Consider the following 15294-nt stretch of genomic DNA (forward strand, 5'->3'; position numbering starts at 1 on the left):
TCAGAATCATAAAAAAGAAACTTTTGAAATAAAAGACTTCATGGAAATAACCAGGTGCAATAAGTAGTCCTGGACTGGATCCAGGTTCATTAAAGGACAGTTTGGAAAAGACTGGGGAAATATGAATATGGATTGGATATTAAATAATATGAAAGAATTATTCTTAACTTTGAGGTTAATTTTGCCTATGTTATTGTTTTAAAGATGCATCTTCAAGTAAATATATATATTTTATATATGTATAACTATATGTATATAATTAAAAAAAACATTGGCTGAATGACTGAACAAATGAAAAAGTCTGGGCTGGAGATATAGTTTTGATAGTCAATAGCAAGCATGGTAATCAAAACCATGAGAATAGATGAGATCATCTAGGAAAGTATCAAGGCAAGACGAAGAGAGATTAACCAAGGGAATATCAACATTTCAGACACTAGAAAAAGTGCTATCAAATTGAAAATGAGTAGCTAGAGAAGAGGACCATGAGGGAAATTGTACTCCTGAAGCTAATGGAAGAGAGTTTCAAGACAGATTAAAGCAATTAAAAATGTCAGATCCTAAACAGAGATCAAGGTGAATAAAGACTGAAAAGAGGCTAACAAATAACAAACAGAAGGTCACTGATGACCTGATTGAGAGGAGTTTCAGTAGACTGACTGGAGCAGAAGTCAGAGGAGTGAGCTGCGGTTGAAGAAGTGGAGGCATCACTCCTCTTACAAAGTTTGTAGCTTCTCAGAAAGATGAGAACCTGTATAAATGATACATATTGTTCAGATAAGGAAATTCGTAGTGATTAGTACTAACATGCAGTAACAGGTAAGTGGAAGACAGAATATAAAGGATAGAAGGTGATGGCAGAGTTGTAAAATAAAGGATTCCTCCAGATTCCTCACGTAATACATAAAATATAAGATTTACATAAAATAAATATCTGCTATTATATTTACAATAGTTTGCAAATTCAATAAAACTATAGTTTGATTTTTTTCCTGCTGGCCTCCTAAAGAAAAGTGATATCATAATCTTATATAGATGTGTTTCACTGTATGAAATGGATTGGTTCCCTTAAAAATTGGATCCCTTAAAATTGTAATTTTGTAAATCAAATAACTAAGAAAATCAGAAAATTCTCTAGTTATAACGTAAGGCTAATTACCTTTAGGCTGTACTCTGATTTCATTCCGGTCATATCTTTATAAACAAATAATTTTAATATAAATGACTTTTGATTCTACAACATATATTCCTTGGTCCCTATTCTAATCCTATGCAGATGGGAGATATGGGGGATAGATATTATTAACTCTATTTGACCCAAAACCATTCTGTCTGCCACAGGGGATTCTGTTTGTAAAAGTATACGATTCTACCCTTGGAAAGACCCTGTTTGCCCAGAAAAGTTCTGGAACAGTCCCAAAGCTGTTTAGCTTTCTTAAGTAATACATTTAAGAACCTTGGTCTGTCACATTCTCAGGCTCAGTCGAAGTCTCTTAACAGTCCTAAATGGAAGAACTTAAAAAAAATCATCAGTATATTTTATAGAATAAAACTGCAGTTTTTGTTCTTTGTTAAAAGACTAGGAGTAAAGTATTTTATATTTCTTTTTTTTAAATTTGTTTTATTTTTTTGGCTGCGTTGGGTCTTCGTCGCTGCGTGCAGGCTTTCTCTAGTTGCGGCAAATGCGGGCTACTCTTCGTTGCGGAGCACAGGCTCTAGGCACGTGGGCTTCAGTAGTTGTGGTGCACAGGCTCAGTATTTGTGGCTCACGGGCTCTAGAGTGCAGGCTCAGTAGTTGTGGCTCACGGGCTTAGTCGCTCCACAGCATGTGGGTTCTTCCCAGACCAGGGGTCAAACCCGTGTACCCTGCATTGGCAGGCGGATTCTTAACCACTGCATCACTAGGGAAGTCCTTATATTTCTTTCTTATAAAACAATTACTTTTAACTAAAGTAGCCTGACTTTGAAGAGAAAATGCACTCTAACCCTAATACGAAGAAATATTACGTTAATTCTTTTAAAAAAATAAATTTATTTATTTTTGGCTGTGTTGGGTCTTCGTTTCTGTGCGAGGGCTTTCTCCAGTTGCGGCGAGTGGGGGCCACTCTTCATTGCAGTGTGCGGGCCTCTCACTGTCGCGGCCTCTACCGTTGTGGAGCACAGGCTCCAGACGCGCAGGCTCAGTAGTTGTGGCTCACGGGCTTAGCTGCTCCACGGCATGTGGGATCTTCCCAGACCAGGGCTCGAACCCGTGTCCCCTGCATTGGCAGGCAGATTCCCAACCACTGCGCCACCAGGGAAGCCCCTACGTTAATTTTTGTAATAATAGTTACTCAATATTGTATCCAATTTATAAAGAAGTTCAGACTGTAAAGTACTGGGAGTTTTCTTAAAGTGGGTCAGACCAACACTACACTATATAAATAATAATGGCCAATAATTTTTAAAGCACTTCCTATGTACCACTTTCTATGCTGAGAAGCTTAAGGATTACTGCATTAAATAGTTTCAATGGCAAAACCTGTGAAGTAAGCACCATTTATCATAATTTTCATTTTACATATGAAGAAACAGATTAAATATTGCTATATCCAAACTAGTGTAGATTTTAAAGACATGTTATCTCACAGTATGCTGAATTTTAATTAAAAACATGCTATCTCACAATATGCTGAATTTTAATCACATGCCAAAAAGAATGATAATCAAAATCAATGCCAAAAATGTGGTTTGAGAGCTACGCTATAGTAAATTTATAGAAAAAGTGGAGGTGGTATGGGAAAATAAACATCAGTTTCACACAATGTGAATATATTTAACACTATTAAACAGTACACTTAAAAATGGTTAGGATGGTAAATTTTATGTTATGTGTTTTTTACCAAACACACCAAAAAAGTTAGCTTTGTTAGAAAAATATTTAAAAGATTCTTTACTATAATATTTCTCACAATAGCCAATTTTGGCTTATTCACAGTAAAACACGTTTAATACTATTCCTTCCCTTATTAAGGCATAGAGATTATTTTTCTACAATTTATGAATTAAAATCTATAGGTGTTTCAAATCTAGTAACTGTGGCAATGAGAAAAGATCTGAAGCCTTGGTTTTACATCTGAGAACCCCCTCAATCTATATTAGCTTACTTACTTCACCTCTATATTTCATGCTATCTGTTAGGAAAACGGTTAGTCTGTGAATATACAAATTGTTTTTTATAAGTAGAGGCAGTCCAACAGAGTCTAACAAAGTCTAGCTACCTTACATCCAAAGATCTTTAGGGGAAAAAAAAGTGGAATAAATTTGTTACCCTACAAAGGTTAAGAGAAATTAAATATGTTGAAACATACATAGCTGCAAAGACCCTCTGCAGTGCCATCTCGTAGCTCAGAATAACAGTAACGAAAAATGCTATTGTTGAATCTAGTCTTCACTGGGAGAGAAATTCTAATGATTTGTAATCCAAAACAAATCTCAAATTATATAAAGCAACATGCAGATGATACATATAAATGACTACACTGAGATTACACTCAGGAAGTTTTAAAATATTTTAAAAACAAAAATTTTTGTTAATTATATTGTAGTTAATATGTAAACAGTCTTCTTACCTGCGTGGCCTTGTCCTTGGGGACATCATTTCATTCCCAAGTATGTGGTACCGTCTTGCTTCATGCAACAGCTGATAACACTCAGGAGAATTCTGGATCAGTTGGTCCACCTCAACTGTCTGAACAAAGTAGTTGGGATGCAACAGCGGGAGTCTCACATGTGTCAGGAGCTCATGTAACAGTGGTCTTCTCAGATCAACAGCACGATAGACCCAACGCATGACGGCTTCAAAAACCATCTCCTCTTTGCCAATGACAAGTTCATCACTACAAATATAATCAATAAGTTCATCTTTGTCAAGCTCAAGAAATTCTTCATGCTGGGACACATCCTCAAAAGTCTGTAATGCAAAATGCTTGCATTTTGTGAAGAGTGTTTTGAGGGAATGGGTATCAGCAAAGCGCTGGATTCCTAAGCAATTGCAAGGATCAAGTTGCTCCTCCAAGAACTTGGCACATGCATCACGGAGAACACTAATCTGAAAAAGGCTTGATGTTTCAAAGAGATACTGTACATTCTCTGTAGTGATCTTCACTTTTCCAGTATAAACATACTGCAAAAAACATTCCATAGCTTCAGCTAAAATACCATTGATCTCAACCAACATTTCTCGGCTTTCCCTGTGGTCATTACAAAACATAGCTCTGAAGTAGCTACTACAGGCTGAGAGAACAGCTCTATGGCAAGGAAATTCTTTTCCTTCCACACAAATGATAACATCTGTGAACAAACGACTATCTCGGAATTCATTAAATATCTGGAGTATGTTTTCAGCATGGGATGATCCTGAAGAGAAGTCAAAAAACTCACGGCCTGTCAGAGATTTAGGGTCCATTTCAAAAACTTTACGCTTTGTTGCTGGTGAATCACGCACTCCGAGATCCTCTCTGTTTAGTCTTCGTCCCAATATTAGTACCATTGTTACATCAGTTGACTATATAATTGTTGAGAAATAACTGTTAAGGATCTTCCTTATGTGGCTAAAAGTAAAAAAAATTAACCCATTTCAATATGTAGAAAGTTCAGTACTCAACTGACATTTCATTTTGATGTAAACACTACAATAAAATTACACAATCAATATATTTCATACAGGCTTTAGAGCACTATATCTCATTTTAATAAAAACTGATAAATAAAAATTTATACAGTTAGAACATTAGGGGTAATTTGCAATAGTAGTCCTTAAACCCCTCCAGTTGAAAAGATGCTATGTAAGTTGTGAATTACTAATAACCTTCTGTTTCCCTTTTACACAACTGGGTTTCAGTTACTGAATGTAGAGTTAAGTCAGAATGCTGTAAGACACAGAACTTGAGTACATTCAAACCCTAATATAAATGTTTATTATTTTAACATAGTGCTGCTAAGAAGAATTCAGCTATATCTATCAATGGCCTTTAAAAATATGTATGTTGTTTGAACAGTAAGTAGATAGATTGCTTTCTAGCAATCTATCCTAAGGAAATAATCAGGATTATACGGAAAGATTTATCTATAGTTGTTCAATGCTGTATTAATAGAAAATACTTAAAACAACCTAAGTACCCTACAATAGCGGATTAGTTAAACCATAGTACATATTAAGGATGGAACACAGTCCCTGCAGCCATTAAAAACTATATAGACTATATAATGACATGGGGAAGCATTAACCAGGTAGTAAGTAAAAAGCAGGTATCAAAACATATGCAAAAGGGTATAAATACACTACCAAATGTAAAACAGATAGGTAGTGGGAAGCAGCCGCATAGCACAGGGAGATCAGCTCGGTGCTGTGTGTCCACCTAGAGGGGTGGGATAGGGAGGGTGGGAGGGAGACACAAGAGGGAGGAGATATGGGGATATATGTATATGTATAGCTGATTCATTTTGTCATACAGCAGAAACTAACACACCATTGTAAAGCAATCATACTCCAATAAAGATGTTAAAAAAAAAACTGAAGCAAGAGTTAGAGCTGGACTAGGGGTATCTGATAAGAATTTTTCTCAGATTCTCCCCATTCTAGGTAGGTCTCTAAGAATTTTTATCTAAAGCAGCTGGGAGACTTATGAAGCTCTCTGTATGCTACGTAGGCACAAATTATAGTATAGATGTATGTATGTATAAATGTTTTTACTGCTGGAAAAGGAAAAAAAATACACAAAAAACATACAAACAAAAAACATATGCAAAGAGGGGTGCAGTGGATAAGACTCTGCACTCCCAATACAGGGGTCCCGGGTTCGATCACTGGTCAGGGAACTAGATCCCATATGCATGTCGCAACTAAGGAGCCGACATGCTGCAACCAAGAAGCTGGTGAGCCGCAACTAAGGAGTCCATGTGCCACAACTAAGGAGCCCACCTGCCACAACCAAATAAATAAATATTTTTAAAAATACGCAAAGAAAATAAAAAAATTTAAGTATCATTACATCTAGGCATAGAAAAAAGGAGGCACGTATGTCAAATGATAAGTATTTATTTATCTTCTGTCTGCCTCTATTTTACCCAAAATCTGCACTATAATTATATAGTACTGGGTTTTTAGATTTTTTTAAATGTATGTTATTTATGCCCTGCTCCCTTTCACTGATAAGAAACATACTCAAATCTCCCTCAAAAACGGCTCTGAATAGGTAACTGATGGATTGAGGCACTGGACTATAGCTATCAATTCTCTTAAATTTTGATTTTTAAGGTGGTTCTTCTACTCCTACTCTCTTTTCACAAATCTCTATAAGTTGATATGTGATCCAAAGTGTTATTTGTAATTGGCTTCTACCTCCATACATTTAAAAAATATATAAATTTATTTATATTTAATTTTGGCTGCATTGGGTCTTCATTGCTGTGCGCGGGCTTTCTCTAATCGCGGCGAGCGGGGGCTACTCTTTGTTGCAGTGTGCAGGCTTCTCATTGTGGTGGCTTCTCTTGTTGAGGAGCACGGGCTCTAGGCACATGGGCTTCAGTAGTTGTGGTGTGTGGGCTCAGCAGTTGTGGCACATGGGCTTAGTTGCTCTGTGGCATGTGGGATCTTCCCAGACCAGGGCTCGAACCCGTGTCCCCTGCATTGGCAGGCGGATTCTTAACCACTGTGCCACCAGGAAAGCCCCCATACATTTTTGCTTTCTCAAAGTTTAAATGAAAATGTGTTCAGAATGCAAAACAAAATAACATACTGCAAGTACTAAGAATTTCCCTTTGGCTAAAAGTGACAAGTAGGAAAACATAAATGAAAAGACACTCTGCTTTCTGTATCCAATAATTTTACTGTATCTGGTATTTGTTATCTGGTATCTTATTGTATCTGTATCTGATAAATTTGGGGATAGCATATTGAGTGAGTTGGATTACTATAAGGCTGATTAAAATTTTATATAAGTTAAAGGTCTTTTTATGCTATTTTCTGCCCCTGAATTCTCACGGCTATTTTCTTTGATTGTTGACTGCCAAGAGGTCTTCCACTGCTTTACCAGAAAATCCTGAATTAGAATAGCTATAAAATCACCTGGTATTAAATGCATTCAACAGCAACAAGATACTTGTCTACTGCTTTGTATGTAAAAGAGACTATCTCATAGATCTGGGCTATTTCCTTCCAAGAAGCTTCTGTGTGGCTTTTTGGACAGCCTCACTTTCTCTGGACTTTCTGAGAACTCTTCCATGAACTAGTCCACAACAGCACGAAATATAAACTCTTTGTATTGATGACACACTAAATGATTTATGCAATTGTGTCTTAGGAATATGAGATGCATTTCAGAGTGTATCCTTTGGGCTTCCAGATGTAATTCAGTAGACTTTAAAATTAGACTGAATTCTTCTAAAAATTTAGCAAATATCAAAGCATCATTATTCCCATCAGGAAAAAGTAGTAAATAAGTAGGCAAAACATGACGACAATGTTTGTTCCCGAGAAATATAATGACTGAAAATAATACCTACATAAGTTAGTGGATGCAAGGGTGACTGGACTCTCAATGACTGACTGCCAAAGACACATAATTTGTCTAGAAAAGGTAGTATCCCTTTCTTTCTCTCATTTCTTTCAGGAGCTTTATTCTTGGAACTAAACTCTCACTTGAAAGGAAGAATTTTAAGAGAAAGATTCTTCTGGTTAAGAGTACTCTAGAGTTTATTTCCAACTACAGAACTCATAAATGTTGTAGACCTAGTTTCAGATTGCTAGGTAGATTTAAAAATTACCTGTTTTTGGCCTATGTCCCAGAAAAATGAAGGGAGATAACTTATTTTAGTGTCTTTTGGACTGGAGAAATGGTAGAATAGGGACTGAGGATATTCGGAAGGAGTAGAAAGGAGTGTGTAAACAGTTTATCTGGGGGCTTCCCTGGTGGCACAGTGGTTAAGAAGCCGCCTGCCAATGCAGGGGACATGGGTTGGGTTTGAGCCCTGTTCTGGGAAGATCCCTCATGCCACAGAGCAACTAAGCCCATGAGCCACAACCACTGAGCCTGCGCTCTCAACTAGAGAAAGCCCGCATGCAGCAACGAAGACCCAACACATCCAAAAATAAATAAATTTATTTTAAAAAAAAAAGTTTATTTGGTAACAGAAAAGTCTGTGATGCTGCCTTCCTATCTGATCTTGAGGATAGAATTGTTCCCTGTTACTCTGATGGTCTGTGACCCCTGGTTGAAGGAAAATGATTTACATTTTCTAATAACAATGCTTAGAGAGTTTATAAACGTTATAAATATAATACCTTTTTAGCATTTGCTTGATCAAAGCCCCAGTTTTTCCACACCTAAAATAAATGGAAAACAGCAACACATAAATCAGATAGTAATCACTTTGTGTATAATTGGTGTTATTTACTAATATGTTGAAAGAAGGTTTTAGTAGATTTCAGTTTGTGACTGGAAGTTAACTTCTGCATAGGAAAACCAATCCTGAATAATCCTTAAAGCAAATTAATAACTTTATGCTATATCTAAAATAGTTTCCTTATTTATCAACTTCCTTACTTGACAATTTTATCCTGCAGTAAGGTTTCTTGAGTGAAAGATGAGTAAACAAATATTCATGTCAACATCAAGCTAACGGTGGAATTGAGATGAGGAAACATATCCTATGATAACTCTGCACTGGATATTTGAAGAATGTCTGGTAACTAATGTTTCATCTGAGTTTGGGGTCATTAAATAATTCTGAGTTGGTCTATCAATACTACCCAAAGCAAACAGTTTAGTCATTATATATTTTATATAACTATGAAAGCAATGACAAAATCTCAAGTATTCTGGGTAATTCAGGAAAAAACATTTCAGTTTTTAATTCTTAGTTATCTAGATTATCCATATAGATCACCATGCTTATCAAGTAATTATGTTAAATCTTTTAGTATATAAATGCATATTTCTTCTGCTTTTTTGATCCTTATAGACTTTAGTACCTGTAGAAACCAACAAATTCAGCACAATTTTTCATTGTTGTTGTTGGAAGGGGAAGAGAGGAATGCTTAAGAGAGAATACTGGAACCTTGAACTGTACACAGAATACCAACAGTATTTAAGCACAAGTGATTCTGGTTTCTGGCCTAGATATCTATAAATAGAACTCATAAATTCTTAACAAGTTTAGACAAATTCAAAAGTGGATCCAGAAAACCAAGATATGGACTACTGATTTTTTTCTACATGTATACACAAACACACATCTCTATACCCTGATTTGATTGCTTGATTGTTTGATTGCGAAGTGAATGTTATCTTGCTTGTTTCCTTATCTGCAAAAGTCAATCTAACTTGTGTATATCTTGGTAAAGAATATTTCAACTTGGTCAAATTAGGGGACTGTTAGTCCTAGCTAAGTAAGTTTTTCCCCCAATAAGACAATAAGATCCTGAGCCAATGTAGGGATTCAAGTCAATTCAAGAAACAATTCTAGAAAGCCTACCCCCTGTCTGCCACTGGGGTGGTGAATATTGGATTCAGATCCAATTTTAGATGCTGTGGGGTTGGTTAAGATTAGAATCAAACAAGAACTCAAAGATTGATACTACAATAGATTCAAATTCTCAGTGTTTCTCTAGCAGAAAACACAAATTGTTTTTCTGCTGGAGTGCAAATGGGAATACATTCTCTCATGACTGATCTAGTCTAGAATTATACCTTAAGGAGTAGAAGGGCAAGGCAACTCACCCGGGCATTTTCTGCAGGGTTTTTAGGTAATACTTACCAACCTAATCAGTAAGGGCTAGGGACCAAGGAGGTCAGTGTAGGAGGTCCAAAGGTGTTATATAGTATCAGAATTGATTTTAGAGTGTAGAACTGCAATCAAGCTTATTTTTCCTTTAGCATGCAGGACCCCTATACAAAGAAACAAGTTGCTATTAGCCTTAAGATAGCATGGATTAGTGAGGGGTTTACAAAGACTAATAAACACCAGATGGTAAAGGAAACTAACAACATTTTGACTAACATGGTCCCTGCAACTTGCAGTAATGAATTGCTACATGCTATGCTCCACACTACTACTCCATTTTCTCAAATTGAACTTTGAATGAAGAACAACATAGCAGAAACAGCAAAATTACTAAAGAATTAAGAGTTTTATCTTTAAAGATATACAGTAACTCAACAGAAGGAAAGTCAGAAAACACTGTAACATAGTAAATCTATTATTTAAAAATAACTAGGAAATATTTAACATGGAAGTATCTGAAACCAAGCAGTTTTTTTCACCACATTTTCTCAAACGCTAATTTATTTGAACCATTCTATTTAATGACCACTTTTTAAAAGTTGTAAATTTATACTCTTCAATTTAAACCTTTACTCTTGGAGTAGTGGTTCCTGAACCAAATTTTACAAATGCAACACCTAAAGTCCAGTCTTCAAGCTGTTATTTTCAACATTTCTCTTTTTCTTAATGAAACCACCAATAACATACTTACTCACCATAAGATATCAGAAACCAAAAAAAACCCTTAAATTTCTTTGTCTAGAATTATAGCAAGTGATTATCCCTTGTTTACATGAACCTGAAATAGTCAATACATTACTACTTTGATTAATGAAAGAGAAATAAGAGGTATCTGATGATGAAAAATTCAGGAGTTCTTAAGCAATGTGTCAGACTAAACAATTATGGTTCTATAACTGAAAAAAGAATACTGTCTTCTCCCAAATCACAGAACAAAAAAATTGAACTTATCCATTCACTGTTTCGCTCCCTTGCTTTAAAACTTTTGGCTACTAATATTCCCCAACCCCCAAAGGAAGGAAAAAAAATTGTTAATCATCATACTTGATATAAAGCTGTCCTACTGAACCTACTTGACATGTAAACTTAATGTCCTTGGTTTTATCTTGCTAGAAGATATCTAATGCATTGTTTTATTTTAAAATCTTAAGACCTGTAGATATATAGTTATCTTTTCTTTTAGCGAAATTGTTTTTGGGGGCTTCCCTGGTGATTCAGTGGTTAAGAATCCACCTGCCAATGCAGGGGACACGGGTTCGAGCCCTGGTCCGGGAAGATCCCACATGTCGCAGAGCAACTAAGCCCATGTGCCACAACTACTGAACCTGTGCTCTAGAGCCCGCAAGCCACAACTACTGAAGTCCACGTGCCACAACTACTGAAGCCCGCACACCTAGAGCCTGTGCTCCGCAATGTGAAGCCACCGCAATGAGAAGCCTGAGCATGGCAACGAAGAGTAGCCCCCGCTTGCCGCGACTAGAGAAAGCCCGCGCGCAGCAACGAAGACCCAACGCAGCCAAAAATAAAAATAAACAAAATAAATAATTTTTTTTTTAAAATTGTTTTTGGTTCTCTTATTAGAATTAATTAAATCTGCAAGGACATGACCCAGTACTCTGCCACTTGAACAAGTTTGAGATCCAACATTTTTCGTGACCTCTCTATGGATAAAAGCACTTTGAAGTCAGTGATTTTTATTTACCTTAGTGGTGATACAAATTATTTACAGAAGTAAGTTTTAGAAAGCACTGAGTAAAGAGCAAAGCCTAATAACTTTTATACATCAATTTAGCAGACTTTAAGATGTGCCAAATGCTGAAATATTGTAGCCCCTGGGTGATGAATTTAGGCAGAGTGACAAACTTTAATTTAAAAAAGCTAGTTTAGCTATTGTTTGTTTGTTTGTTTTTTGCGGTACGCGGGCCTCTCACTGTTGTGGCCTCTCCCATTGCGGAGCACAGGCTCCAGACGCGCAGGGTCAGCGGCTATGGCTCACGGGCCCAGCCGCTCCGCGGCATGCCGGATCCTCCCGGACCGGGGCACGAACCCGTGTCCCCTGCATCGGCAGGCGGACTCCCAACCACTGCGCCACCAGGGAAGCCCCTAACTATTGTTTTTAATAGGAGAAAGAATAGAGTTTTAAAATATCAACAGTTGTTAAATGGCCACATACTCTTTGTTTCAGTCACAACAGAAATAGAATCATACAAAATATATATGCTTATATATTTCATATACTTATGAGGATATACTAGGATATTTTATTTACATTTTTTATACAATCCATACCTAAATATTTATTGAAAAAGGGTGTCCCAAATTCCTAGGTAAGAAAAAAGTACATACAGGGACTTCTCTGGTGGTCCAGTGGTTAAGACTCTGCGCTCCCAATGCAGGGGGCCAGATTTCGATCCCTGGTCAGGAAACGAGATCCCGCATGCTGCAACTAAGAGATCCCCCCGTGCTGCAACTAAGACCTGGTGCAGCCAAATAAATAAATATTTTTTTAAAAAAGGAGTATATACAAAAAAATAACTGCAGTCCCTCATTTAATGAATAGTATTTGTTTTTCACAGGCTTGACCTTTGGGTTTTAATAAAATGGCAGAAAAACAAAGAAACTAATACAAAGTTTTCTGAAAAAGCATTAAGGTTTTAGCAACTTGGACAAAAGCCAAGAAAGTTTAAATTAAAGCTGATAGTAAACCCCAACTCAGAATATTATTTCTTCTTCCTGTTTAGAGACTAAACAGGCTTTGTCTGGATAAGCAGGCTTTGTCTGGATAAGCAGGCTTATGAGTGGTGGTTTTATTTTTTACAAAGGTTAGAGGTTTGCAACTTGTACTTATTTAGAAATGTTAAATGCCTTCAATGCACAAGCGATGAGGCAGTTCAGGATCACAGAAGCTGCTCCTTCGGGCATAGTCATCCCAACTTGAATTTTAAAAATAAATTAAGAATGCATACAATGAGAACTGTTCATAGTCAATTCCTGCTTCACTCAGGGCGCTCAATCTACCTCCTACAGAAATGCACTGTCTTGGGTGAATTCCTACAGATTTATAGGAAAATAAAATCTGATAAAACCCAAGTTACCTATTAAATCACAGATTAGGAAAACCGCATCTTCAACACACTGTGGCTAAAATGATTGTTCTTGTAGATTTTATTACTGTCATCATAGAAGAGTGAGCTATAATCCCCCAAACAAGGAAACAACTCATCTAAACCGGGGTATAGAAGAATCTTAACTTTTTTGGGGGGGCGGGGGGGAGGATATCCTCAAGTTATTTTTTAAAAAAATAGAATTCTAATTTTACATCTTAGTCGACAGCAAGCAGATTTTTCATCTATTTTACGTATTTGACAAAAACCAACCTCGCCGGTGGACATAAACAGTCTGTAGCTGCAAATACTAAGAGATGATTTTTAAAAAGCTGTTCAAGAGAGCAAGTGATTAATCATTAAAATCCACTAACATTAACTGCGAAAGCTCGCTGCCTCAGGAGTGACTGTGAGGCACTCTAAAATGTGGCTTTACGGTCCTTATTTAGCTATTTAAACCCTGTTTACAGAACAGGCAGGAACTAATTCGCCTGATGGCTTTCTTCCCACCATCTGGGTAGACAGGGCGACAGGAGTTAAAGAGGGATAATTTTCTGGTCCTCCGCGGGCCCCAGAACAGGCTCAGGCAGAAGCCGCGGCAGCCACCAAAGGATAGCTGGTCAGCTGGGCTTAGCTCCCGAGTCCCCCGGCTCGGCAGCGCGCGCCGCCAGATGCTCCGCTCGGGTCGCAGCTGCACAAGAGGCGAGCGCGCGCTCTCGCGTGTCCTCCAGATCACCTTCAAGGGGGCGGGGAAGAACTGCCTGGGCAAGTCCACCTCGCGACAAGACACCCACCAATAAACACTCGGAACTCGCCCAGTCGTTCCGCCCGAAAGCACCCGCAGGGCCCCAATCCCCGCCGCGTTAACAGTCTTCGCCCCGAGTGTCCAGAACCTGGGGGCGGGGCCATTAGGAACTAAATTAAGAAACCGAGGCCTGGAGTGGTGGGAAGGGGAGATTAGGCGGGGACTCCGCCGGCGGAACGCCCGCTCCCCCGCCCGCGCCCACTTCCGGGGGACCTTCTTTCTAGGGCCCGGCTCCCGGAGCGGGCCCCCAGGCGAGCGGTGGTAAACAAAGGCTCGCTGGCGGTGAGGGCGGGGGTAACGGTCAGGTGACGGCGCCGAGCACATTTCGCAACTGCTTTAATGGGGATTCTCTAGCCTGCAGCCCTGGGACCTAACTTGACCCTAACAGTCCTCCCTGTTAGGATCAAACTGTCGCCCCCACCAAGCGGGAAGGTTTGAGTTCAGACCTTCGCATTCTCAGCGCTACCTTCGATTAAAAAAGCGACGTTCCGTTCGAAGCCCATGGGCAAAATGCGGGACCCCTCTCCCCAGCCCTGTCCGCCAGCTGCTCCCCGTCCCCCAGGGTGACTCGCACCTGCTACCCCCCGCCCCGGCGGCCATGCCCCTCCCAACCCGCCCCCGGCGGGTGCGCCAGCAGCGCCGCGGTTCCGGGGCGGTAGTGTCAGGAGTTGGGGGTGCCCTTCCTTTCAGAGTGTGGTTGCGGAACCGGGGCTGACAACCCCCAGCGGAGCCCCGGAGACCTCTCGCCCCAAACAGGGGCCCTGCAGCCCCACCCGCAATCTCTCCTCGGACCCCTCCTCTGGCTCCGAGAGGCCGACCGCCGCAGGCTTCCCTCCTGCAGACATCCCCGTGGTCAAGACCTCGGCCGCCCCTCCGCCCCCGGCTCTGGCCGGTTCCTCGCCTTTCGGCCGGTCCCGGAGCTGTCATCCCCAGGTACCTCTCAGCGAAGGCTGGAGGCGGCCCCCGCCGTACCTTAGCTTCCGGCGGCGAAGCGCTGTCTCCTGGGCCGGCGTCTCCTCGAGCCACCAGTCCCTCCGCACCTCACAACAAAGGAAACATGTGACCGCCCGGGCCAAAACACTGAGCGTCACGCAACCCTGGCCAATCCGAGTGGGCGCCCCCCGCCCCGGGAGACCCTGGGAGTTGTAGTTCCTATTCCGGGGGGGGGTGGCCGCCCCGGCAGCTTGGATTTCCCGCTATAGGGCGGGTGTCGGACGTGGGGCTTGAGATCCAATCCAAGGGCTATTGACTCGGAAACAGTTTTAGGTAGAGATAGGTTAAGAAACTGCATCCGTGTTAGGAGCCTAGTGGGAAACCTCAGTCGGATGTTTATTGCCACGTGCCTAGGCAAAAGCACATAATCAAGAATTCTCAGAACCCTAGAGTTTGGGACCAGGCTTTAGAGACCTTTTAATTTGACCCCTTGGTATAGAATCGGGAAATCTGAGGATCTGAGAGATGAAAGGGACTACAACCCTAGTAGCTAGACAGCGCAGGGAAACTAAATTTCACTGTAAATCTATTACTGTCACCTGTATCATCCTGGGTTAACTTTCTATT

At 39.8% G+C, this 15294-nt stretch overlaps 1 protein-coding gene across 5 annotated transcripts in view; it reads right to left on the reverse strand.

The window, feature by feature from the left end:
- Positions 1-14804, reverse strand: part of KLHL24 (kelch like family member 24) — a 39173-nt gene extending 24369 nt beyond the window's left edge. For 2 of the 5 annotated variants that reach the window (XM_060298366.1, XM_030862446.2), the window contains exons 1-4: positions 14707-14785; positions 9799-9929; positions 8324-8365; positions 3612-4592 (exon numbers count right to left, since the gene is read on the reverse strand). In XM_060298366.1, coding sequence (XP_060154349.1) covers positions 3612-4531 — 920 coding nt within the window. In that variant the 5' untranslated portion in view covers positions 4532-4592; positions 8324-8365; positions 9799-9929; positions 14707-14785. Of the gene's footprint in view, positions 1-3611; positions 4593-5326; positions 5400-8323; positions 8366-9798; positions 9930-14706 lie in introns of all 5 variants that reach the window. The other 3 variants (XM_030862473.2, XM_030862482.2, XM_060298365.1) reach the window with 3 other exon arrangements.
- Between the last annotated feature and the right edge of the window lie 490 nt (positions 14805-15294).

Source organism: Globicephala melas, chromosome 4 (genome assembly GCF_963455315.2).
Source record: "Globicephala melas chromosome 4, mGloMel1.2, whole genome shotgun sequence".
Lineage (NCBI taxonomy): Eukaryota > Metazoa > Chordata > Mammalia > Artiodactyla > Delphinidae > Globicephala > Globicephala melas.